This window comes from Lathamus discolor, chromosome W (assembly GCF_037157495.1).
Source record: "Lathamus discolor isolate bLatDis1 chromosome W, bLatDis1.hap1, whole genome shotgun sequence".
Classification (NCBI taxonomy): domain Eukaryota; kingdom Metazoa; phylum Chordata; class Aves; order Psittaciformes; family Psittacidae; genus Lathamus; species Lathamus discolor.
The window spans coordinates 2,696,012-2,722,394 of NC_088908.1; the positions used below are offsets into that span (position 1 = coordinate 2,696,012).

The 26,383-nt window shown below is 45.4% G+C and overlaps 1 protein-coding gene and 1 long non-coding RNA gene across 9 annotated transcripts in view; both read left to right on the forward strand.

Annotated features, from left to right (window-relative positions):
- The window catches only part of LOC136004469 (methyl-CpG-binding domain protein 2), a 92,726-nt gene that overhangs the window by 20,233 nt on the left and 46,110 nt on the right, over nucleotides 1-26,383 (forward strand). For all 8 annotated transcript variants that reach the window (XR_010608468.1, XR_010608469.1, XR_010608470.1 and 5 more), the window contains one exon: nucleotides 14,846-15,005. Coding sequence is in view for 2 of the 8 variants with exons in the window: in XM_065660964.1 (XP_065517036.1) it covers nucleotides 14,846-15,005 (160 nt within the window). In the remaining 6 variants the exon portion in view is untranslated. The remainder of the gene's footprint in view (nucleotides 1-14,845; nucleotides 15,006-26,383) is intronic.
- LOC136004293 (uncharacterized) lies at nucleotides 17,099-18,600 on the forward strand. The gene is made up of 2 exons (XR_010608364.1): nucleotides 17,099-17,338; nucleotides 17,647-18,600. It is a non-coding gene; the product is annotated as an uncharacterized LOC136004293 (long non-coding RNA).

Consider the following 26,383-nt stretch of genomic DNA (forward strand, 5'->3'; position numbering starts at 1 on the left):
TTGGTGGTAGCAGTAGTGATTTGTGTTATACCTTTATTTACTAAACTGTTCTTATCTCAACCTGTGGGAATTGCATTCTTTTCAATTCTCCTCTCTGTCCCTCCAGGAGTAGAGGGAGGGAAAGAAGGGGGGGAGTGAGTGAACGAGCTGTGTGACTTTGTTTAAACCACGACATTTCTTTTTGGCGCCCAACGTGGGGCTCGAAGGGTTGAGATAACGACAGATCTGACCTGATTAATAGTCACTCATCACAATGCTGATTTATTGGCTCTCAAAGTTGTTTCTCTTGATCTCACAGTTTCAGAATGTAGTACATTACTTAGAGCCGGTATTTGCTGTGTTAGTGTTTATCAAGTGTGGGGCTTGGGCTAAGGTTCTTGTTTCACTGTACTTTATGGCAATGACTTGTAAAACGGGTGGGCTCCGGCAGCAGGGCAGGATGGCCGTGGCCGTGGACTTGTACCTGGCCGTCCCGCTGCTCTTCACCATCCTGGCCTTTGTCCTCACCTCTGTCTTTGTGAGGCTGCGGGGAGCCGAGGGGGAGCGGCCCCGGGAGCCGGCGATGGCTGAAGCAGCCCAGGAGAGTGGCCCTGGGGATCAGGCAGCGGCGGGAGCGGGGCCGGAGGCCGGGAAGGAGGCGGCTGCTGAGCAGCGGGAAGAGGCGACAGAGGAGCCGAGCCCCACGGCCGAGCCCAGCCCCGCGGCAGCCGAGAGCATCCCGCAGCAGTTGCTCGCCGAGCTCCACGAGCCCGAGCCCCAGGAGGATGCAGGAGACCATGCAGCACTTTCCAGCAAGGCAGAGGAGGAAGATCTGCACTCAGGGAAAGAGAAGCTGGTGGTGAGAGAGCCGGCAAGCACAGCAGCTACACCAGCCCCAGTGACAAGTACAGCAGCATCATTTGAGAGTTCTGAAGGTTTTGAATGGCCTTTGGGTATCCTTGGGACCTGCCTGCTGATTGTGGTGGGGATCAGCATGTTGGCACACACGCAGAGTGTGTTCTACCCACGACCATTTTGTCTGATCTCAGAAGTTAAGCAGAGTCGGGTTTGGGTCTTGTTTAGGGTTAGACGACGATATAGAGGGACCAGGAGATTTTCCCCAAGGCTGGACAGTCATGAGTGGCAGTGTGTGTGGGACAGTATGAGCAACTATCTAGTCCACTGGGCCCCTCCAGTGCTTTGGAAGCATCGGAGATGGAAGGCAGCTGTATGGAGTCCCCAGCAACAAGCTGCAGAAACTGCTGAGGGGGACTGTGAATTATTTTGAGCCTGGTGGGACCATGACACTTCAGGCCATCAGGGCAGAGATGCAACACAGAGATGGACTCATGATCGAGGGGTGGACTTGGCAATGAACACTATTGCCCAGGTTATTCACGAGTGTGAACACTGCACACAGCCTCTCCTGCTCTGAGAGACTGTAACAAGGGATGGAACCTGACATCATGGACCGAATGGACTCAACAGCATTATAGGGATTGGTCCATGCACTAAGAAATGATTTCTTTCTCTCTGTCCGTGTGTGTATGTGGATATATATATATATAAGAGAGATGGTATACTGAAAATGTGGGATCTGAGCATGACGTGCATGGTATGGAATAAGGGGTGGATACTGTCCTGGGTGTCAGATTCAAACCGGCCATCAAGGGCCACTCTCGATCAGTTGCTGAGGTGAGTAGCTTGAGAGAGGACGCCTGCAACACCGGAGCGGAGAGGGGAGAGATCAGCGTCCAGGAGCCTCACCTCAGAGCGACAAGAGCCACTGAGGAGGGAGCCTCAAGTCCTCAACAGGACTTGCCCAGGACTCGGAAGCTCAGCTCCCGCGAGGGGCTGACTCACAGGGGGCGGAGCCAGGAGGAGTGGCACCAGCTGGGAGTGGCTAAAAAACCTTCCCAGGGAGCGCGGCGACCAGGAGCGCGGCGAACAGAGCCGGCAAACAGAGAGCGTCGAGGCAGAGGGTCGAAGCAGTTTGCGCGGCAGTTCGCGCGGGCAGGCGAGCGGGCAGGGGAGCGGGCAGGGAAGCGTTCCAACCGCCTCATCGAGAGGACTCACCTGGAGTACAGGAGGGGGAAGGAGTGCTGAGGGACGTAGACGGATTGATTGACCAGATAGATCATGGTTACAACACGATCGAAAGCTGTAGTGAGTACTAATGTGGGTATCCAGACTGAGCCTTCCTGCAGACATGCAGCTGTGCAGGTCTCTGGCTGCAGCGAATGCCTGAGCCTGGCACTTGTATTGGAGGGAGCCAGTGACACTGCTTGTGTTCGCTGTGAGCAAATAAATGACCTGCTCAGGCAGGTGGCTGAACTGAGGGAGGAGGTAGAAAGGTTGAGAGCCATTAGAGAGTGTGAAAGTGAAATAGATTGGTGGAACCACACCCTAAGGCAAGGGCAGAGGGAAGTGGTTCAACAAGCTATGGATCCCCTTCCCTCCTACCATCAGACAGAAGGAGAGAGCTTAATGGACAAGGATGGATGGAGGGAGGTTCCTCCTCGGAGAGGTAAGCGAAAACCCTCACAATCCCTTCCTCCCTCCCAGTTGCCCTTGAATAACAGGTACGAGGTCTTGGAAATTCAGGGCCAGGTGAATGGAGATGGTGAGGCAAATCTATCTAGTGAGTCACCCAGGGCTAGTCACTCACCCACATGCCTCAGAACTTCCCCAACCAAGAAGAAAAGAAGAGTAATTGTGGTGGGTGACTCCCTTCTGAGGGGAACAGAAGGGCCCATTTGTCGACCGGATCCACCCCACAGGGAGGTCTGCTGCCTGCCTGGGGCTCGGATTAGAGATGTTAAAAAGAAGCTCTCTGAACTGGTGCAGCCGTCTGACTACTACCCGCTGCTGGTTTTTCAGGTTGGCAGTGACGAAATTATTACGAGGAACGTAAGGGCAATGAAGAGAGACTACAGGGCCCTGGGACGGCTGGTTAAAGGGTCTGGAGCGCAAGTGGTGTTTGCCTCCATACCTGTTGCAAGCGAGGGTGAAGGGATATATAAGAAGACTCTGCAGGTTAATGTATGGCTACGTGACTGGTGCCAAAGGCAGGGGTTTGGGTTTTTCAGTCACGGGCTGCTGTATGGGACACCTGGTTTGCTGGTGACAGGCGGGATACACCAGTCCCAGAGAAGAAAAAGGGTTTTGGGGCAGGAGTTAGCAGGGCTTATTGACAGGGCTTTAAACTAGTTATGAAGGGGGGAGGGGATTTAACTGGGCCTGTTGGGGACAAGCCCAAGAGGAACATGCTAGGGATTGAAGGATGGCGGGCTAAGGAGGACTATCAATCTCTTGTTTCACTTGTGGGAAAGGATAGCTTTTTAGACCCTGTCCCGCAGGGGAAAAAGGGTACTAGGACTGGCTCCCTGAAATGCCTGTACACCAATGCACGCAGCATGGGGAATAAACAGGAGGAGTTAGAAGTCTGTGTGCGGGCTAAAGGTTATGATCTAGTGGCGATTACAGAGACATGGTGGGACAGTTCACATGACTGGAATGTGGTCATGGATGGCTATGTCCTTTTTAGGAAAGATAGGTCAGCAAAGCGAGGTGGTGGAGTTGCTCTTTACGTGAGAGAGCAACTAGAATGTATTGAGTTCTGTCCGGGGTCGGATGAGGAGCAAGTGGAATGTCTGTGGGTACGAATCAAGGGGCTGACTGGCACGGGTGATACAGTTGTGGGGGTCTATTACAGACCTCCTGATCAGGACGAAGGAGTTGATGAGGCTTTCTACAGGCAACTGGAAGTAGCCTCGCGACTACATGCCTTAGTCGTCGTGGGGGACTTTAACTACCCCGATATTTGCTGGAAGACTCACACAGCCAGTCATTCACAGTCTAGGAGGTTCCTCGAGTGCATTGATGATAATTTCTTAATGCAAATGGTGGACGTACCAACTAGGGGAGCAGCGCTGCTAGATTTAGTACTCGCCAACAAGGAGGGTTTGGTCGAAGTGGTGACGGTCAATGGCAGCCTTGGCTGCAGTGACCATGAGATGGTGGAGTTTAGGATCCTGTGTGGGAGGAATAGAATACCTAGCAAAGCCACAGTTCTGGATTTCCGAAGGGCCAACTTTGGCCTCTTCAGTCAACTGCTAAGGGAAGTCTCATGGGAAAGTGTACTAGGTGGTAAAGGGGCTCAAGATAGTTGGTTAGCATTCAAGGACCGCTTCTTCCAAGCTCAGGATCGGAGCGTCCCAATGAGTAGGAAGTCAAGTAAGGGATCTAGGAGACCGGCGTGGTTAAACAAGGAGCTGCTGGGCAAACTCAAGTGGAAAAGGAGAATCTATGGATTATGGAAGGAGGGGCTGGCTGCTTGGGAGGAATATCGGACAGTTGTTAGAGGATGTAGGGAGGCAATTAGGACAGCTAAGGCCTCCTTGGAACTCAATCTTGCTAGTCGGGTTAAAGACAATAGAAAGGGCTTCTTCAAACACATAGCAAATAAAACTAACACAAGAGGCAATATAGGCCCACTGCTGAACGAAGTGGGTACCCTGGAGACAGAGGATATAAAGAAGGCAGAGGTGCTAAATGCCTTCTTTGCCTCTGTCTTTACTCCTGCAGACTCTCCCCGAGGGCCCCGGATTTCTATAGCCCCAGAAGGAGTCAGGACAAAGGAGGAGTTTGCTTTGGTAGATGAGGATTGGGTTAGGGATCAGCTATGCAAACTGGACATCTGTAAATCGATGGGTCCGGATGGAATGCACCCACGGGTGCTGAGGGAACTGGCGGAGGTCATTGCTAGGCCACTGTCCATCATCTTTGGTAAGTCGTGGGAAACGGGCGAGGTGCCTGAGGATTGGCGGATGGCAAAGGTCACACCAATCTATAAGAAGGGCAAGAAGGAGGACCCGGGTAATTATAGACCGGTCAGCCTTACCTCCATCCCTGGAAAGATGATGGAACAACTTATTCTTGACTCCATCACTAGGCATATCAAGGATGAGGGGGTCATTAAGAACAGCCAACATGGTTTTATGAGGGGGAAGTCATGTATGACCAACCTTATAGCCTTCTATGAGGAAGTGACTAGGTGGAGGGATGATGGTAGAGCGGTAGATGTAGTTTTTCTTGATTTCAGTAAGGCATTTGATACTGTCTCCCACAGCATCCTCACAGATAAGCTAAGGAAGTGTGGGCTTGACGATCAAGTAGTGAGGTGGATCGAGAACTGGTTGAAAGGAAGAAGGCAGAGAGTTGTGGTCAATGGCGCAGAATCTAGCTGGAGGTCTGTGACTAGTGGAGTCCCTCAGGGGTCGGTGCTGGGACCGGTGCTGTTTAATATTTTCATCAATGACCTGGATGAGGGAACTGAGTGCACCCTCAGCAAGTTTGCTGATGACACAAAACTGGGAGGAGTGGCTGACACACCAGAGGACTGTGCTGCCATTCAGCGAGACCTGGACAGGCTGGAGAGTTGGGCGGGGAGAAACTTGATGAAATTTAACAAGGGCAAGTGTAGAGTCTTGCATCTGGGGAAGAACAACCCCATGTACCAGTACAGGTTGGGGGTTGACCTGCTGGAAAGTAGTGAAGGGGAAAGGGACCTGGGGGTCCTGGTGGATAGGAGGATGACCATGAGCCAGCAATGTGCTCTTGTGGCCAAGAAGGCAAATGGCATCTTAGGGTGCATTAGAAAGGGAGTGGTTAGTAGGTCAAGAGAGGTTCTCCTCCCCCTCTACTCAGCCTTGGTGAGGCCGCATCTGGAATATTGCGTCCAGTTCTGGGCCCCTCTGTTCAAGAAGGACAGGGAATTGCTTGAAGGAGTCCAGCGCAGAGCCACAAAGATGATTAAGGGAATGGAACATCTCCCTTATGAGGAGAGGCTGAGGGAGCTGGGTCTCTTTAGCTTGGAGAAGAGGAGACTGAGGGGTGACCTCATCAATGTTTACAAATATGTGAAGGGTAGGTGTCAGGATGATGGAGCTAGGCTTTTTTCAGTGATATCCAGTGATAGGACAAGGGGCAATGGGTGTAAACTGGAACATAGGAAGTTCCACGTTAACATCAGGAAGAACTTCTTTACTGTAAGAGTGACAGAGCACTGGAACAGGTTGCCCAGGGGGGTTGTGGAGTCTCCTACACTGGAGATATTCAAGGCCCGCCTGGACAAGTTCCTGTGTGATGTACTGTAGGTTACCCTGCTCTTGCAGGGGGGTTGGACTAGATGATCTTTTGAGGTCCCTTCCAACCCTTGGGATTCTGTGATTCTGTGATTCTCCTTCTTAGTAGCTGGTGCAGTGCTGTGTTTTGACTTTTGGCCTGGGAACAGACCTGATAACACAAATATTTTAGTCTGACCAAGGACTTTCTGAGCCTCATGCTCTGCCAGGGAGGAGGGAAAGCCGTGAGGAAGCAGAGACAGGACACCTGACCCAAGCTAGCCAAAGAGGTATTCCATACCACAGCACGTCATGCCCAGGATATAACAGGGAGTTACCCCCGGAAGGGCGAGTACACTGCAGGGTTGGACGAGGTATCGGTCGGTGCTTGGTTGGATGGGGTGGGGCGAGTTATCGGTTGGCTGGTGGTGAGCTGTTGTATTCTTTCCTCTTGTTATTTCCCTTATCATTGTTATTATTGGTGGTAGCAGTAGTGATTTGTGTTATACCTTTATTTACTAAACTGTTCTTATCTCAACCTGTGGGAATTGCATTCTTTTCAGTTCTCCTCTCTGTCCCTCCAGGAGTAGAGGGAGGGAAAGAAGGGGGGGAGTGAGTGAACGAGCTGTGTGACTTTGTTTAAACCATGACATCTACCTGGACTTGTGCAAGGCATTTGATACTGTTCCACACTGCATGAATTTGATGGACAGTCGCACTCACAGAATCATAGAATCATAGAATCATTAGGGCTGGAAGAGATCTCTGGAGATCATTTAATCCAACCCCCCTGCCAATGCAGGGCCACCTAGAGCAGGTTGCACAGCAACATGCCCAGGCAAATTTTGAATGTCTCCAGAGGAGACTCCAGAACACTCTGGGCAGTCTGTTCCAGTGCTCTGCTACCCTCAACATAGAATCATAGAATCATAGAATGGTTAGGGTTGGAAAGGACCTCAAGATCATCTAGTTCCAACCCCCCTGCCATGGACAGGGACACCTCTCACTAAACCATCCAACACAAGGCTTCATCCAACCTGGCCTTGAACACCGCCAGTGATGGAGCACTCACAACCTCCCTGGGCAACCGATTCCAGTGTCTCACCACCCTAACAGGAAAGAATAGGAGGAAAGGATATTTCCTCCTTATATCCAATCTAAACTTCCCCTGTTTAAGTTTTAACCCATTACCCCTTGTCCTGTCACTACAGTCACTGACAAAGAGTCCCTCCCCAGCATCCCTATAGGCCCCCTTCAGGTACTGGAAGGCTGCTATTAGGTCTCCACGCAGCCTTCTCTTCTCCAGGCTGAAAAGCCCCAACTTCCTCAGCCTGTCTTCATACGGGAGGTGCTCCAGTCCCCTGATCATCCTCGTGGCCCTCCTCTGGACTTGTTCCAGCAGTTCCATGTCCTTTTTATGTTGAGGACACCAGAACTGCACACAATACTCCAGGTGAGGTCTCACAAGAGCAGAGTAGAGGGGCAGGATTACCTCCTTCGACCTGCTGGTCACACTCCTTTTGATGCAGCCCAGGATACGGTTGGCTTTCTGGGCTGCGAGCGCACACTGCCGGCTCATGTTCATTTTCTCATCGACCAGCACCCCCAAGTCCTTCTCTCCAGAGCCGCTCTGAATCTCTTCTTTGCCCAGTGTGTAGCTGTGCCTGGGATTGCTCCGACCCAGGTGTAGGACCCTGCACTTGTAGTGGTTGAACTTCGTAAGGTTGGCATCAGCCCACCTCACAAGCGTGTCAAGGTCCCTCTGAATGGCATCCCTTCCCTCCAGCATATCAACCGGACCACACAGCTTGGTGTCATCGGCAAACTTGCTGAGGGCGCACTCAATCCCACTGTCCATGTCAGCGACGAAGATGTTAAACAAGACCGGTCCCAACACCGATCCCTGAGGGACACCACTCGTTACCGGTCTCCAGCCTCATGTTGATGTGAAACTGCCTGTGTTTTAGTTTATGGCCATTGATCCTCATTCTGTTGCTGGGTGCCACTGGCACCATCCTCCTGGAACCCACCTTTGAGATATTTATATGCAGTAATGAGATCCCCTCTCAGTCTTTTCTTCTCTAGACTACACAGGCCCACCTCCTGCAATCTGTCCTCATAAGAAAGATGCTCCAGACCCCTGATCATCCTTGTGGCCCTCCCTTGGACCCTCTCCAGTAGCTCCTTGTCTTTCTTGTACTGAGGAGCCCAGAACTGGACGCAGCACCACTCACCACAGTCGAGTAGAGGGGGAGGGTTACCTCCCTTGACCTGCTGGCTACACTTCTGAGGCACCCCAAGATATTATTGGACCTCCTGGCTGCAAGCGCACACTGCCAGCTCATAGTCAATTTATCATCTACCAATACTCCCTGGTCCTTCTCAGCTGAACTGCTGTCTACTAGGTCAGCCCCCAACCTGTACTGGTACTTGGGGTTCTTCTTCCCCAGGTGCAGTACCCTATGCTTGCCCTTGTTGAACCTCATGAAGTTTCTCCCTACCCAATTCTCCAGCCTATAAAGGTCCCGCTGAATGGCAGCACATCCTTCAGGTGTATCAGCCACTCCTCCCAAACTTGCTGATGATACACTCTATCCCTTTATCCAGGTCATTGATAAACAAGTTAAATAAGACTGGACCCAGTATTGATCTCTGAGGAACACCACTGACTACAGGCTTCCAGTTGGATTTTACTCCACTGATCACAACCCTTTGAACTCTGCCGTTCATCCAATTCTCAATCCACCTCACTGTCCATTCATCTAAGCCACATTTCCTAAGCTTACCTATGAGGTTGTGGTCAACAGCTCAATGTCCAAGTGGAAACCAGTGACAAGTGGTGTTCTCAGGGGTCGGTATTGGGACTGGCACTGTTCAACATTTTTGTCTTTGGCATGTGCAAGTGATGTGTGCTATGTATGCATTATGTGCAAATTCCATACCTGGGACAGTATCAGAACAAGTGAGGATTAGAAAATAATCAGGAGAAATTGAATGATTTAGAAGATAAGGGGATTATTTAGGGTGAAAATAAAAAGGAATAGAAGACTATGCATTTAAGGACTAAGGAATACAATTTCTGCTTTTTGTCAGAGAGGGCAGATAGTTGGTTCACTACTAAAAAGGAGAAGATATATTGACAACAATATGGATGTAGTGGGAGTGACACACTTCTGTGGACACAAGGAGGTGCTGTGGTTACCAAGTGCTGGCAGGAGGCAGCAACATCTTGAGAAGGTGCAGGACAAAGAGAATGAATGGTGGAATAAGGGAAATGTAAAAAAGTCCAGAATAAGTACTTGACTAAAGTGGCAACCAAAGCTGAGGTGGACAGATTCCTCTCTGCCTGCCCTTTTTTGTTTGCTCTTGCCATATCAGGTCAAGGACAGATAGATCAAGTCTATTATTCTTCTCACCAGTGTGGGAAAACATGGAAGCAAAAGCTACAGGACAGAATGTCAAACACTTTTTAGTAAAAAAAAAAAAAAAAACAAAAAAAAAAAGAAAAAAAAGCCTATTTTCAGTTGCTTCTTTTTTTGTCCTGGATAATTTTTTAATTTCTGTAATTTTTATTTTTTTTTTTTTAATCTCGGCATGAAAATGCATGTCTTCTTAACACTGAAATTAAGGTGAAAGTAGATATTTTGCTAGTGGATTGCAGTCTGTGTCCCTGCTAAGAGTTTCATTGTTAAATGGTAGATTTTGTGCCATGGATTGAAATAGTTTTTAATACCACCCCTGCCCATGATCCATGCAGATGCTAATATGGAGTATTGGATCATGTGTTTTGATTTGCTTTTGGATTACTGAACGAAACAAACAAGACTGCCAGAATGTTAGATGTGTAGATAATAGAATTCAAGAATGTTTGATGTATTTATAAAGTTTTCTTTTATTTGTGATATCTGTTTTCAGAGTTCTACAGGAAGACTTTTTAGTGAAGCTAGGCTGATAACTGCTCACTGCTGGAATTTTTGATTCCTTCAAGGCGTATGTGAAGCATTTCTCTCCAGAGAGCCTGAAGAGGAAAGCTGAAAGCTAGTAAAAAGAGTGCTGCCTTGATGACACAGTCTGTTAGCTTCTTATAGAACGAGAGAAGGTGGTAATATGGACAAAATGAAAGATAGCATGTTTCATCTTTGGTACTAAAAATAGGATATAATAGGAGGAAATGTCAATTTTCTATATACTTTTAGTAGTTACTTATCTGTGGGCTAAAATTACAAAGTGTATGCATGTTTTAATTTTTAAAAAAGGGTCTGGAACAGAGAATATTAACACTAACTTCAGGGTTTGCTTATAGTCATTGTTTTCTTCTTTTCATTCACTGTTTTATGTTCATTAGGAAAGTTGGAAAAGCAATTCATAACAGGAGGCTTTATTCAGTAAATTCACCCCTTCCAGTCTGTTAGGAAGCATTTAGCTAGGCAGCCAGTAATTCTCGACAAGATTTTATCCTAAGCTTTTCCTATAGAATCATAGAATAGTTTGGGTTGTGAGGGACCTTCAAAAGTCATCTAGTCCAACCCCCTGCAATGAGCAGGGATATCTTGAACTAGATCAGATTGCCCAGAACCACATCCAGCCTGGCCTTGAATGTCTCCAGGGATGGCGTATCCACCACCTCTCTAGGCAAGCTGTTCCAGTATTTTACAACCTGCACAGTAAAGTTTTTAAGGTCAGGTTGAACAGGGCTTTGAGCAACCTGGTTTAGTGGAAGGTGCCCCTGCCTATGGCAGGGGGGTTGGACACTAAATTAACAGATTAAAAATAACCAGCCACCTTACATGTGATGTCACCATTAAAAAAAAAAAACAAAAAAAACACATAGTAATAAACAGATATGACAACAAAATAAAAGTTACAAGTTTTATACTAATTCTTGCGCTGTATTAACTCTAGGCTGCTGACCGGATTCCAAGGCTCGGCCGTAGGAGCAGGTGCCGGGCAAGCACTCCACCAGATGCATGCTCAGCCTGCACTCCTAGCACCAAGCAGCGAGGAGTCTTGGGTGACATGGTTATGTGCGGTGTCCCTGCCCATGGCAGTGGGATTGTAACTAAATGATCTTAAAGTCTTTCCAACCCTAACCATTCTATGATTCTATGATCTAGTTAGTGCTGAACTAACATAAAAGCCATGAAAGGGATCTTCCAGTAACACCGTCAGGGATTCATTGCCGTTCCTTATGGCCTGGCCTGGATTTGAGGCAGGAGTATATTTTCTGCGCTGAAAAAATGTGCACACTTAGTAGCCACGTTTGGTGGAGCCAGAATGCCTGTTTAAGATACACATGCTAGATTGCACACTGCATTCTAGGACAAAGGTGTATAATCTGTTAAACTAAATCAGTACCCAAAAAAGCAAACAAGGATGTACCACTACACCCTAACATCTGACCAACTCCAGCAGATCCAAGCAGAGGAAAGGGAGAGGCTTAGGGATGATAAAAATAGGAGGATATACCCCCCCCAGCTTAGGGAGTACTTTCAGTACCCTGGAGTCATTCATACGTGTGTAATACATTCCAAGACTTCATCATGCACGGGGCCATCTCTCTCAAGCTGTCTAACACAGAACTGATATTCTCCAGAGGAATTCCCAGTTCTCTGTTTCCACAATGCCTGAGACAAAGCCCCAAGCAACTGGAATTCAGAACATACACTATTTCACAGCACTGTCAATTCAACTTCCACATTGCCTTTAACTTTGGTGATTTTTTTTTTAATTTGTGTAAACTATGCTCATGGAGACGGGAGCTTTCCCTACGTTTTGTTGTCATTGTGCCTCGCCCAACTCTTGATAGGGATGTCTGTTGTTTCCATGGACTGAAGTCCTGGCATGATTGAGGACATTTATTTAATAATATTAAAATTTACATAGAATCATAGAATAGTTAGGGTTGGAAAGGACCTCAAGATCATCTAGTTCCAACCCCCCTGCCATGGGCAGGGACACCTCACACTAAACCATGTTCTGAAACTTAATCTGCAATTTTCTTATAGTCCATTTATCTGTAAAGATTTAAGAGCAGTTTGCTGGTATATGATAAAAGCATTCCTTAAAGAGCAAAGGATCCACTACCTCTCTGGGCAACCTGTTCCAGTATTTTACAACTGCATAGTAAAGAATTTCTTCTTTACATCCAGCCTGAATCTCCCTTCTTTTAGTTTAAAACCATTACCCCTCATCCGATTGCAACAGGCCCTGTTCAAAAGTCTCTCTCCCCATCTTTCTTCTAGGTCCCTTTTCAGGACTGAAAGGCCATAACAAGGTCTCCCTGGAGTCTTCTCCAGGCTGAACAACCCCAACTGTCTTATCCTTTCCTCATAGGAGAGGTGCTCCATCCCTCTGATAATTTTTGTGGCCCTTCTCTGGACCCTCTCCAACAGGTCCATGTCTTTCCTGTATTGAGGATTCCAGAGCTGTACACAGGACTCCAAGTGGAATCTCACCAGAGCAGAACAGAGGGGCAGAATCACCTCCCTTGACCTACTGCCTACGCTCCTTTGGATGCAGCCCAAGATACAATCAGCCTTCTGGCCTGCATGCACACATTGCCTTCTCATGTCCAATCTTTCATCCACCGGTACCCCCAAGTCCTTCTTCTCTGGGGTACTCTCAATCCCTTCATCCCCCAGCCTGTATTGATACTGCGAGTTGCCCTGACCCAGGTGCTGGAGTCTGCACTGGGCCCTGTTGAACCTCATGAAGTTTGCATGGGTTCACCTCTCAAGCCTGTCCAAGTCCTTCTGGATAGCTTCCTGTCCCTCAGGCATTTCAACTTCACCACTCAGCTTCATGTCATCTGCAAATTTGCTGATGGCACACTCAATCCCACTATGTCACTGATGAAGATATTAAAGAGTACTGGTCCCAATCTGGACCCCTGAGGGAGGCCACTTGTCTCTGGTGTTCATCTAGACATTGAGCCATTGACCACTACCCTCTGGATGCGACCATCCGGCCAATTCCTCATTGAGGTGCCTGAATAGGAATGAAAGACAATGGGTCAGATTATTTTAATAACAAATTTACTTGCCCCACAGAAGACTTGCTTTGTCTCTAACCTTCAGTGCAGAATTTTCCTGTTGCTTACAAGCCAGGGTGTTAATCTCCACTATCTAAAATAGAACTGGTTTTGTATTTAGTTTGGATTATAGCATAGCTTCATTTCTTGGTTTATGAGAAGTAGAAGAGAGTTTTGTGGTGGGGTGTGTATGTACATGTGTGTGGTGGCTTGTTTTTTTTTCCCCTCCCACACCCATCCTTGAGGAGGTTAGCTTCAGATTGTGATCTGTTTTAAGTATTTTTCTTCTACCTTCTCTTCTCATTAATTATGTCTCTCCATATATTTAATAAATAGATTAATTTAAATGAGTTTGAAATAGGTTTGTCTTAATTAGCTTTTTTCCCCCAGAATTCAGTACATATCCTGTGGGGAAGTTATTGCCTCAAGGTGTTTTTAAGTTAAAAACAAACAAAAACACTTGAAAAGTGAAGAAAAAAGTCTTCAGTAGTTTTCTGCAGAAAGAAAAATGCTCTGAGCTCAGTTAACCTTTTGGGTATCAGTAGTTGGGAGGATTCTGACACTTGGTTTGTTTCATTGGATAGAAATTTGCTTTAGACCAAGAGACTGTTGACTTCGCATGATGAGTATTTAGCCATTTTCACAACTATCTATAGTGAGAGACTATCACTACTGGTGTTGCAGCCTGAGTTTTACATAGCAGGTCTTGGTACTTAAATTTCTGCTGAGTTTTTAAGTCTGGAGGCAGAACCATTGTCCCTTAAAGTGAAACAAACTGTAGAGCTTCTTGTCAATAAGGTGCTTATTAGCAATGACTTGCACGCAGGGCATGCAGACTAGTTAATAAGTTTACCAGAATCACCAGTGAGGTCGGTGAAAATACACATGGATTAAACGTGTATTTAATGCAGGCAGCATGCACAATGTGTGTGATGGTGTTTGGGATGCTTGTGAACGAAGTAGATATGAGGGGATAGAAAGTTCTGTGATGTCAATATCAGTAGGCATACCACTTTCATAGGATAACTGAAAATTGTATATTTGCTGATGTTATTCAAATCATCAGCTGGGACTTTGGGGTAATAATAATTCCATATTTTCAAATTAAGATTATTTAAATAACTTCCCTACAACTGATTTCATTTGTTATGTTGGCATCTATGTACATAATTACAGCTTTGGACCTGTTTCATATTCTGTATCATCTTGCTTGCCGCTTGTTGCCTGTTGCTCAGTTATTTACCTGGCTTTGCTCACCAGTCTTAGTGACTGAATAAGAGACGTCATGGCCCCTCAAATCCTAGTTCTGCATGTCTCTTTAATGCCTTGCTGATAGTGGAGAAGGTTTGCTGTTGAGTCTAGGTTGGCCTTAGCTAGCAGTTGCATGCAGAGGGTTCCACGCTTGGCCACAGCCTGACATTTATACTTCTTATACTGAAATTTGGTTTAGCTGTCCTGCTAACCCAACTTCTCAAGGTGTAGTGTATCCTAGCGTCCAACAGCCTGACACAGAAATTAAATCCTGTGCAAAGGATGGGAGTGGATATGGGCAGGTATACCATCACTGATCAACACATCACTGAACATGCCACATGGAATAAAGATAATGGAAACTTTTTAAATATTTAACAAGGTATAAAGCCTGTTGAAATAAGTCAAGGTTGTATCCTTTTGTACAACAAAACATACTAAAGTGTTTTCTTCTTTTTAGTCCAAGTGGTAAGAAGTTCAGAAGCAAGCCTCAGTTGGCAAGATACTTGGGAAACACTGTTGATCTCAGCAGTTTTGACTTCAGAACGGGAAAGATGATGCCCAGTAAATTGCAGAAGAACAAACAGAGACTAAGGAATGATTCTCTCAATCAAAATAAGGTTTGTTAGTAAATACTCTGTTTAAGGATATCCTAAGAATTTATTTTCCTGTAGTTCATTTAGCAATTTCTTTTCTGCTTAAAGCAGTCTGCTTCTAAGATGTACATGTATGTTTAATTTTTAGTAGTGGTAGAGACATAAATTTATAAACAGAAGGAATACTCTGCTACTACCAAGAAAAAATATCAAGGTAAGGTTAAGTATGAGTCAAAAGTGTGAGTAATTCAGGAATTGGCTTGGGACTAAGAACCTCAGTGCTAGTCATCTACCTGAACTATATTCTTTACAATGGGAGAAGTTAGGACTCCAAGAGCTTCTCTTGTGCAAGGCTTCAAATTGCTATGTTCATCTTCCTGTTCTGAGATGAAATAGTTAACATTTTTATTTTTAATGCATGCAGTGTGTGCCAGGAAGCTTGTTTTCTGAGTCAAATGCATCAATCTGTACAAATCTGGATGTCTGTGTACAGCTATGTAGCTTAACAAGGCCATGCGTTTTTCTATTTAAGATTGAGGCTTTTGATTTATATTGATCTGATTGTGCTTATCGTCTGTTTCTTTTTGAACAACAGTGTATCTTTCTGAATACTGAAGAAAATGTGTATGGTAGATTAAAAATAAAAGGCTGAAGCATACAGAAGTGAAATAACTGATGTTGCATGACAAGTAAATTTAGCTGACTCTCAGATAGCATGTTCCTGGACTTTAGAAACCTCATACAACAGTTTGAAAGGATTTCTGTAACAACCTGCACTGTTTTCTTTTTAAAGTGTTTTATTCTTCAGGATTTCGTAACTTACAGTAGTGTATTAAAATACCTAACGAGTTCCAGCTATGCCTTGTGCACTGATGTTTTTTGTCATCTGCCGTTTGTAATGCATGAACTACACATTTCATGTCGATTTCTTTTTATTTAAAGCATGTGTTCAAATTATTTAATACTTTCTTCCTACACACGAGGCTTTCAAATAATATAACATTTGGGGGTAGTCCAAGGAAAGGGTTTGGTTAGACTTTTTGCATGAGCAGAAATTACAAAATTTGGTATATAAAATCTATCTGAGTTTGTGCTCACTTTGTATTCCTATGATCTTAGATTATTTGAATGTTGCTCACAGTAGCTCTGTTAAATACAGGATTAGAAAAAAAAATGCTTTTTACATAAATAATATTTATTATTTCTAAGTGACTGAATCTGTAACTCATGAGCTTTCAAGAATTTCTGCAGTATTCCTGTGATAGTTAAAAAGGAGATCTCAACTTATTCCTGAAGTTTATTGTTTTCTTCCACAGACACTGAGAGAGATTGGCTGTGGTTGCCTTCTAGTCCACCTTGCCACCTGTGCTGCTGGGGTCCATAAAAGACAGACTTGCATAGGCAACTTTGTGTGTAAACTTGCTCATATTTTATGGGTTGTTTGTTTTTGTACAAACAATTTACTACAAATGCTTCTAAATTCTTTGGCTCCCCTTAGGTTTCAAGATGAAATGTCAAAATACACTTGAGTTTTCTTTCTCTGACATGTTGAGGCAGTTGTATTTCTGCAACTGTTGGATGGAAATGCTGTCTTGCCATACTTCTCATTTTTGAGATTCATATCTTTAGCAGGTTAGAACTCAGTGTCAAGACTGACATACTAATGCTACCTGACTTAAAATGGGACTGAGGATATTATACGTTAATGAATGCTCTCCATTTTGGGATGTTAATGTATAACAGTGTAAACAACAGGGAAATATTCTTCTAGAAAAATATTTATATCCAATCTTAGCATTGTGCATTATTGCAAATCTTTCATTATGGGCAATAAGTGTATATTTGATAGGTTTATTTACAATAGAGCTGCAGGAGGAGTTTTGCTTCAGTCTTTACTAATCTAGCTATTGTTGTCTGTGTGGCCATTTTTACATTTCACTTGCAAATTAAGTTTATTTATTTTAAGTGCTTTTGAATAAACAATGAAATAAGGGATACAAATGAATACGAATCCAGTATATACATCACACTGCTGTGCGAAGCGAATGAACCGCGCCTGTAGGGCGGGCTGGAGACCAGACTCCCCGGGCCATTGCTCCTTCTGCCGCCGGGTGCAGAAGCCCCAGGCTGGCAGCCGTGCCTCTTGCTCTGGAGGAGGTGCCGGTTGCTTGCTGCCATGCCCCACGGTTCCCTGCCACTACTGGGCGACTACTGGCACGGGGCTGGCCAATTGTAGGGCAGACAGCCGGGCTTGTAACGAGCCGCTCGGCCCGATTTTCCTTTGGGAGGCATGTGTTAGTGCTGCTGCACATTGGTCCATGAGAGCCCTCTAGAGCCTTGTTGTTCAGCAGAGCAGGGTCAGTCTAACAAGAATACCCCCGTGCATTTAAATTAAGTCAGAGTTGCCATAATCTTACCCAAGATGCCCTACCAAAATAGTTTGGTCATTTGTTGGGGACACACACACCCCCGCACCCCCCACAGTGAAGTCATGAGGAAGCTTACCATTAGTAATAACAGTTGAAATTTTAGCAAAAATAGAGCATGTGAAAATTGGAGAAGTCTTGTCACTGCTAAATGTTCTAATTACTACTGCACAGGTTATAGTAAAACCAAGAGAAGTAACATCAACCTAATTTTGTTTTGCCCTCCCGCTTGCTTTCAGAAACTGAAGATCGTTCTCAAGGCAGAAATCAAGTAAATTCTGAAGTCTTGTTTTTAGGCTGTGCTTCTGTAAGTCTAGCCTGCTGCACAGCAGAGGAAGCTGTCTTCTGCAACAGCTAACCCCTTGTCCACAGCACCTCTATTTATAGCTCTGTATGCCTCTGTGAGCTACACCTGAAACCTCTCCCTAACGCTGCTGTTTCTGAGCAGGCCTACCAGTCTCCTTTTGTTGCAGTGAATGGATTCAGTCTTCCTGCTGCCTGGCTGGAGGAGCAGGAAGTCATGCTCGCTCCCTTTCTGATGCCAGCTAACGGCAAAGTCGGTTTCTGTTGGTGTTGAGTATGGCATCGTTTGACCCATCACATGTTGCTGCTGAGGAAAATTAAATGTCTGATAAAAGGATTGCTAGATATAGAGGAGGAATGTTGATTTTCTGTGAGCTTTTTGAATGAATCCGATTGAAAACTTTTTTTAGACAGATTCTGGTTTTGTCTTGCTACTTTTGTCTGACTTGTGCTCCTAAACGTATGCTAATATTGTGGCAGATGATTGGGTAGCATCTGTCATGTATCTGTCTTTCTGCAGCTGCCTTTCCTTTCTTCAGTGCTGCCTCGTGAAGCCTGTCTTGAAGATTGCACTCGAGTCCGCAGTTTGAATCCTGTTTTCTGGAGGACTCCTGGTTTTCTATAGATTGCTAAATTGAACTTTCTGCAGAGGATTATTCTTTCCAGAATTAAATGCCAGACTTCTCTCAAGCCAGACAGTCACTGCTGACTCTGTTGGAATATATTTAATGTAGAAGGCCCAAGTAACTTCAACTATTTGCTCAGAATGACCTCTTTTAAAAATACTTAGCCACACAGTTTAGCCACATGTTTGCCCCATCAGAATGTAGGGGTGTCAGTGTTTTATGTTTTACAAACCCTTAATTAAACTATGAAAATATGGGGAAAAATGTAGTAAGTTCTAGTATTTACAGATGTTTGCTTTTCAAAAAACAATATATAACCTCATTAAGTTCATTAAGGTACGTTAGTTAGCTGACTAAAAAGACAAGGTTTATGTTTTTATGATTTCTTAAGGCTAGAAAGAAAAACCCCAAAGGGATTGGACAAGGCCTCATTTACTGTGATGGTCTAAATAATGCTAATAGTAACTCTTGCCAGATTAATACCTGTTGCAATCTACCTTATTTGAATTTTTAAACTTGCTTGTTTCAGGGCTGCTTTATGGTATTTTTACCATGTCATACTTTAGGAAGATGTGAACCAGTTGCTCAGTTAAACACTTCCAGTGGTTTCTAGGAAGATGTTTTTTTCCCCTCTTCACAGATATCCATGAGTCTTCTGACCTTTGTGATTAACATAAAAAAGCTATTAAAAGAGGGGTGTGGTGGAAATACTTCACAAATACTGGACTAGATCAGAACGCAGCTTTTGAGGTTAGCCCCTTCTGTGATCTGAGCCTTCATCTTTCAGATTTTGCCACTGCCGTTGCCTAAAACCCTGTTAAGAAACTCCTTAACACAATTTTTGTTGAAGATGCAAAACTGTAATCTGCTCATCACTGACTCCAGAATTCTGTGTTTTAAATGTGGGTAAGAGGTAGGAATAAATGTTTCAAATTTTAGGATGCTTTCCAGCATGGTTATCAGTGATGCAGATCTGCCAAAAAAATTCCACAAAATTGAAACTAAAACCTTACCAGACAACTCATAGCTTAGTTTGTTGATTTCATTACAGATTACAGGTTTGGGAAAATAAATAATCATTTATGTCTAGAGAAATAACTTCTGTTCAGTGACAGGAATACTTCTGCACAACCAAAGTGAAACAAATTTTTATGATTGTAGGCAGGACTGGCGTAGGAAATTTATCTTTTTTTTTATTATTTATTTTATTTTCATTCTGTTATAGCTATGAGGCAGATTTCAGCGCTGCTATATTTAAAACAAATGAAAAATCTGATTTGATCCATTAAGTAGAGCAAGCCAAATACATTCAAAAGAGTTATGTCACTCCAGTTCTTTTGAGGAAAAAAAAAATAGAATGTTAATAAATACTACATTGTTAAAATATGGAGTTGGGTACAAAGTGGGTTTTGGTTTGTGTGCCTTATACGGACTGATATTCGCTAAAAGCCTGAAGATAGGCTGAGGAAGTTGGGGCTGTTCAGCCTGGAGAAGAGAGGGCTGCGTGGAGACCTCATGGCGGCCTTCCAGTGCCTGAAGGAGGCCTGTAGGGATGCTGGGGAGGGACTCTTCATCAGGGACTGTGGTGACAGGACAAGGGGTAGCGGGTTGAAACTTAAACAGGGGAAGTTTAGATTGGATATAAGGAGGAAATTCTTTCCTGTTAGGGTGGTGAGGCACTGGAGTGGGTTGCCCAGGGAGGTTGTGAGTGCTCCATCCCTGGCGGTGTTCGGGGCCAGGTTGGATGAAACCTTGTGTGGGATGGTTTGGTGTGAGGTGTCCCTGCCCATGGCAGGGGGGTTGGAACTGGATGATCTTGAGGTCCTTTCCAGCCCTAACTATTCTATGATTCTATAGTCAGGATTTGGCCTGACTACTTAAAGAGTAATACCTCACTTTTTTGGCAGCTGTAGGACAATGGCAAAAATGTCCACTGCATTTTAAGTTTGTACATCTTCAGAATAATTCACTTAAGCCTCCAGTTGCTTATTTTTATCCAGGCAGTCAGAAGAAATAGATTGCCATGTGTCTTGATTTGAGGACAGTAGGCTTGCACAGGTGACACCAGAGGCCTGGCTTGGTTTGCACAATGCTTGTTAATGGTGATGGCAAAAAATTTAATTCTTCCAGAGTCGAGGTTGAGGAAGGAGATAATGACTATATTTAGTACTATAAACTTATTTGATCTAGGGAGTAGTACATTAAAAATCATGATACTGAATGTAAGACTGTCATGGTTTAAGCCTAGCCGGTAATTCAGAACCATACAGCTGCTCACTCACTCCCCCACCTTATTACCTCTCGGCTCCCGGAGGGATGGGGAGGAGAGTTGGGAGAATGTAAATCCCATGGGTTAAGAACAGTCCAGTAATTAAGGTATAATACAAAAACACTACTACTACCACCAAAAATAATGATAATAATAAGGGAAATAACAAGGGAAGAGAATATAAAACTAAAAGGGGAAAAGGAGAAAAAAACCCAATAAATGGCATCTTATTTTGAAAAGAAAACATAATAGAGGGTACTGGCTAAACATGCTGTCTGATTATAAGTGACTTATTAGGTAATAGGATTTGAAAGGCCTGGAAATAAGTTGCTGGTTTTTAAAAATGTTTTTATGTCTGGGGCAAATTGATGCTTCTGGAAATGGAATCATAGAATCGTAAAATAGTTAGGGTTGGAAAGGACCTTAAGATCATCTAGGTCGAACCCCCCTGCAATGGGCAGAGACACCTCGCACTAAACCATGCCACGCAAGGCTCCGTCCAACCTGGCCTTGAACACTGCCAGGAATGGAGCTTTCACAAATACCTTGGGCAGCCTGTTCCAGTGCCTCACCAAAATCACAGTAAACAAATTCTTCCTTATATCTAACCTAAACTTCTCCTGTTTATGTTTGAACATATTGCCCCTTGTTCTATCACTACAGTCCCTAATGAAGAGTTCTCCCCCCCCCCCCCCCCCCCCCCCCCTTATAGGCCCCCTTCAGATACTGGAAGGCTGCTATGAGGTCTCCATGCAGCCTTTTCTCCAGACTGATCAGCCCCAAGTTTCTCAGCCTGTCTTTATACAGGAGGTGCTCCAGTCCCCTGATCATCCTCATGGCCCTCTTCTGGACTTGTTCCAAGAGTTCCATGTCTTTTTTATGTTGAGGACACCAGAACTGTGCACAATACTCCAAGTGAGGTCTCACAAGGGCAGAGTAGAGGGGCAGGATCACCTCCTTCGACCTGTTGGTCACGCTCCTTTTGATGCAGCCCAGGATACGGTTGGCTTTCTGGGCTGCAAGCTCACACTGCCAGCTCATGTTAAGTTTCTCATCAACCAACACCCCCAAATCCTTCTCCACAGGGCTGCTCTGAATCTCTTCTCCACCCAACCTGTAGCTGTGCCTGGGATTGCCCTGATACAGGTGTAGGACCTTGCACTTGGCTTAGTTGAACTTCATGAGGTTGGCATTGGTCCACCTCACAAACGTGTCAGGGTCTCTCTGGATGGCATCCCTTCCCTCCAGCATATCAACTGAACCACACAGCTTGGTGTCATCGGCAAACTTGCTGAGGGCACACTCAATCCCACTGTCCATGTTGCCAACAAAGATATTGAACAGGATTGGTCCCAACACTAATCCTTGAGGAGCACCACCCATTACTGGTCTCCAATTGGACACTGAGGCATTGACCACAACTCTTTGTGTGTGGCCATCCAGCCAATTCTTTACCAACTTGGTGGTGTGTCCATCAAATTGATGTTTCTCCAGTTTAGAGACAAGGGCTTTGTGCAAGACAGTGTCAAATGCTTTTCACAAGTCCAGGTACATGACATCAGTGGTTTTGCCCCTATCCATCAGTTCTGTAGCCCCATCATAGAAGGCTGCCTAATTGTTCAGATGGGATTTCCCCGTAGTGAAGCCATGTTGGCTGTCACCAACCACCTTGTTTTTCATGTGCCTTATCATGCCTTCCAGGAGAATCTGCTCCAAGATTTTGCCAGGCACAGAGGTGAGACTGACTGGTCTGCAGTTCCCTGTGTCTTCCATATTCCCCTTCTTGAAAATGGAGATTATATTTCCCTTTTTCCAGTTGTCAGGAACTTCACCTGACTGCTATGATTTTTCAAATACGATGGCCAGTGGCTTAGCAACTTCATTCGCCAGCTCCTACAGGACCCGCGGATGGATTTCATCAGGTCCCAGGACATGTGCATGTTCAGGTTCTTAAGATGGTCTTGAACCTGATCCTCTCCTACAGTGGGCCTGAGGTCTTCATTCTCACAGTCTCTGTACCTGCCTTCCTAATATTGGGTGGTGTGGTCAGAGCACTTGCCGGTGAAGACTGAGGCTAAGAAGTCATTAAGAACCTCAGCCTTCTCCACATGTAGGTAGGGTAGCCCGTTCTGATAGCTTCTGGAAATGGCCCACATTGTCCCTATTCTGTCTATTATTTGCTACATACATATAGAAGCCCTTCCTACTATCTTTCACATCCCTTGACAGATTTTATTCTAACTGAGCCTTAGCTTTCCTAACTTGGTGTCCTGGGTCCAGCAGTAGCAGTCATTTTTCTCCTTCTTAGTAGATGGTGCAGTGCTGTGTTTTTTGACTTTCAGCATGGGAACAGCGCTGATAACACCGATGTTTTTAGTTACTGCTCAAATGTTTAGTCTGACCAGGGACTTTCTGAGCCTCATGCTCTGCCAGGGAGGAGGGGAAGCCAGGAGGAAGCAGAGACAGGACACCTGACCTAAGCTAGCTAAAGAGGTATTCCATACCACAGCACGTCATGCCCGGGATGTAACTGGGAGTTACCCGGAAGGGCACTCGGTCGGCAGGTGATATCATATTCTCCTCCCTTGTTATTTCCCTTATCACTATTATTATTGGTGGTAGCAGTAGTAATTTGTGTTATACCTTAGTTACTGGGCTGTTCTTATCTCAACCTGTGGGAGTTGCATTCTTTCGATTCTCCTCCCTGTCCCTCCGGGAGCTGGGGGGGGGGGGGGGGGGGGGGGGGAAGAAAGGGCGGAGTGGAGGTAGACTGCTTGGTTCGGATTTACGGCCTGGGCTTAAACCAGTACAGTCCTTTTTGGCGCCCAACATGGGGCTCGAAGACTTGAGATAACGACAGATCTGACTGGAGTGTTTGTGATAACCATTCCTTGTTTTGGATTAATAGTCACTCGTCACAATGCTGATTTATTGGCTCTCAAATTTGTTCCTCTTGGTCTCACAGTTTCAGCATATCGTACATTACTTAGAGCCGGTATGTGCTGCGTTAGTGTTTATTCAAGTGGGGGGCTTGAGCTAAGGTTCTTGTCTCATTGTACTTTAGGGTAATGACTTGTAATGCAGTAGAATCATTGATCATGAAACTGATCTGGCTTATGTTCCCAGTGTGGTCACCACCTTTATACTTTGGGAGGTATATGATAGAAGTGCTTAGCAATTACACATCTTTTTTCTCCTTCTCGGGTGGTCAACCTGTGAAGGAGACATTGTCTTCCCTCCCAGCCCCCCCCCCCCCCCCCACCCCCGACCGATTACAGCATTGTTTGAGAGTTCTGAAGTTTTTGAATGGCCTTTAAATACCCTTGAGACCTGTTTATTGACTGTGATGGGGATCACCATGTTGGCACACATACAGTGGGTTTTTTGCCCAAGACCATTCCGTCTGATTTCAAGAGTTAAGCAGAGTCAGGTTTGGATCTTGTCTGGGGTTAGGCGACAATATAGGAGGACCAAGGGATTTTCCCTGAGGCTGGACAGCCATGAGTGGCCAGATGTGTGGGATAGTATGGGCAAGTATCTAGGTCAGTGGGCCACTCTACTGCTTTGGAATTTCACCACTGAAAAAGTACAAAATCCAGAAAAATTAGTAAAACACTGTCCTGGGTTCACCAGTAGCCATTTTTCTCCTTCTTAGTAGCTGGTGCAGCGCTGTGTTTTGACTTCCAGCCAGGGAAGAGAGCTGATAACACCGACTGTTTTTAATTGTTGCTAAGTAATGTTTACCCTGGCTAAGGACTTTGTGAGTCTCATGCTCTGCCGGGGATGAGGGGAGGCCAGGAGGAAGCAGAGACAGGATACCTGACCCAAACTATCCGAAGAGGTATTCCATACCACAGTAGGTCATACCCAGGGAGGTAACACAGAGTTACTTGGAAGGGCACGGTCTCTCATCAGGGGGGTTGAACTCGTTCGGAGGTGGTATTGTATTCTCTTCTCTTGTTATTTTCTCTTATCAATATTATCATTGGTGGTAGCAGTAGTGATTTGAGTTACACCTTAGTTAATGGGCTGTTCTTATCTCAACCCCTTGGAGTTACATTATCTCAATTCTCCGCCCCATCCCTCCGGGAGTGGGGAGGGCCAGGGAGGGGGAGAAGGAAAGAAAGAGGGAGAAAAAAAAAAAAGGGGGGAGGGGGGAGTGAGTGAACGAGCTTTGTGGTTGGGTTTAAGCTACGACAGTTCTTTTTGGTGCCCAATGTGGGGCACGAATGGTTGAGATAACGACAGATCTAACCGGATTAATAGTCACTCGTCACAATGCTGATTTATTGGCTCTCAAAGTTGTTTCACTTGATCTCACAGTTTCAGCATATTGTACATTACTTAGAGCCGGTATTTGCTGTGTTAGCGTTTATCAAGTGGGGGGCTTGAGCTAAGGTTCTTGTCTCATTGTACTTTAGGGTAATGACTTGTAATGCAGTAGAATCATTGATCATGAAACTGATCTGGCTTACGTTCCCAGTGTGGTCACCACCTTTATACTTTGGGAGGTATATGATAGAAGTGCTTAGGAATTACACATCTTTTTTCTCCTTGGATGGTCAACCTGCGAAGGAAACATTCTTTTACCCAACTGAGTCATACAATGGGACTCATTTCCAGAATGACCTTATAGACACTTGGGCCAAAGAGCATGGCACTGAGTGGGTGTATCACATCCCCTACCATGCACCAGCCTCTGGAAAAATTGAACGGTACAATGGGCTGTTAAAAACCACACTGAGAGCAATGGGTGGGGGAACTTTCAAACATTGGGATACACACTTACCAAAGGCCACCTGGTTGGTCAACACCAGAGGATCTGCAGAGCTGGCCCAGCCCAGTCAGAACTTTTACATATCGTAGAGGGGGACAACGTTCCTGTGGTGCACATGAAGAATTTGCTGGGGAAGACAGTCTGGGTTATTCCTGCTTCAGGTAAAGGCAAACCCGCTTGTTGTCGAGGACTCCATACGGCTGCCTTCCATCTCCGATGCTTTCCCACAATACGGCAGGACCCATCAGTAAACAAGGCATACTGTTGTTTCACTTTCTGACAGTTTGTTATATGGTGGGGACTCTTCAGCACGCATCACCTCCTCCTCTGGTGACATTCCAAAATCTTTGCCCTCTGGCCAGTCCATGATGACTTCTAGAATGCCTGGACGACTGGGATTTCCTATTCGAGCTCGTTGTGTAATTAGTGCAGCCCATTTACTCCATGTAGCATCACTTACATGATGTGTAGAGGAGACCCTGCCTTTGAACATCCATCCCAGTACGGGCAACCAGGGTGCCAGGAGGAGCTGTGCTTCAGTCTCTGGTGAGCAGAACTGGAGATTCACAATCCTTGAAAAATGCAGAGTTCTTGTGCTAGCTGGAGCAGCCAGAGCCCACACTATGAAGTACATAGCTCCAGCTATCTTCTAAGCTGCTTCTATGGCTCTGCCGTACAACTGTGTCTTTTTCAGCTGCTCAGTATATTGTGAGGGCTGTGTTGTAGTCCACCAAATAAGTGTTTCTATATCATAAAGCTTAAAGTGTATTTCGCACACTCCTTGCTGAGCACTGATGGGAGGTGATAACTATTAGAGGGGCCCTGCCTCCAGCCAGGTAGGGGATGATCGGATTTACTGGACTGCGTGGATCAGATGGCCTGGCACATCAGTCCCACAGAAGTATAAGGCTCTAGTAGATACCGGTGCACAGTGTACCCTGATGCCATCAAGCTGTCAAGGGGTGGAACCCATCTATATTTCTGAAGTGACAGGAGGATCC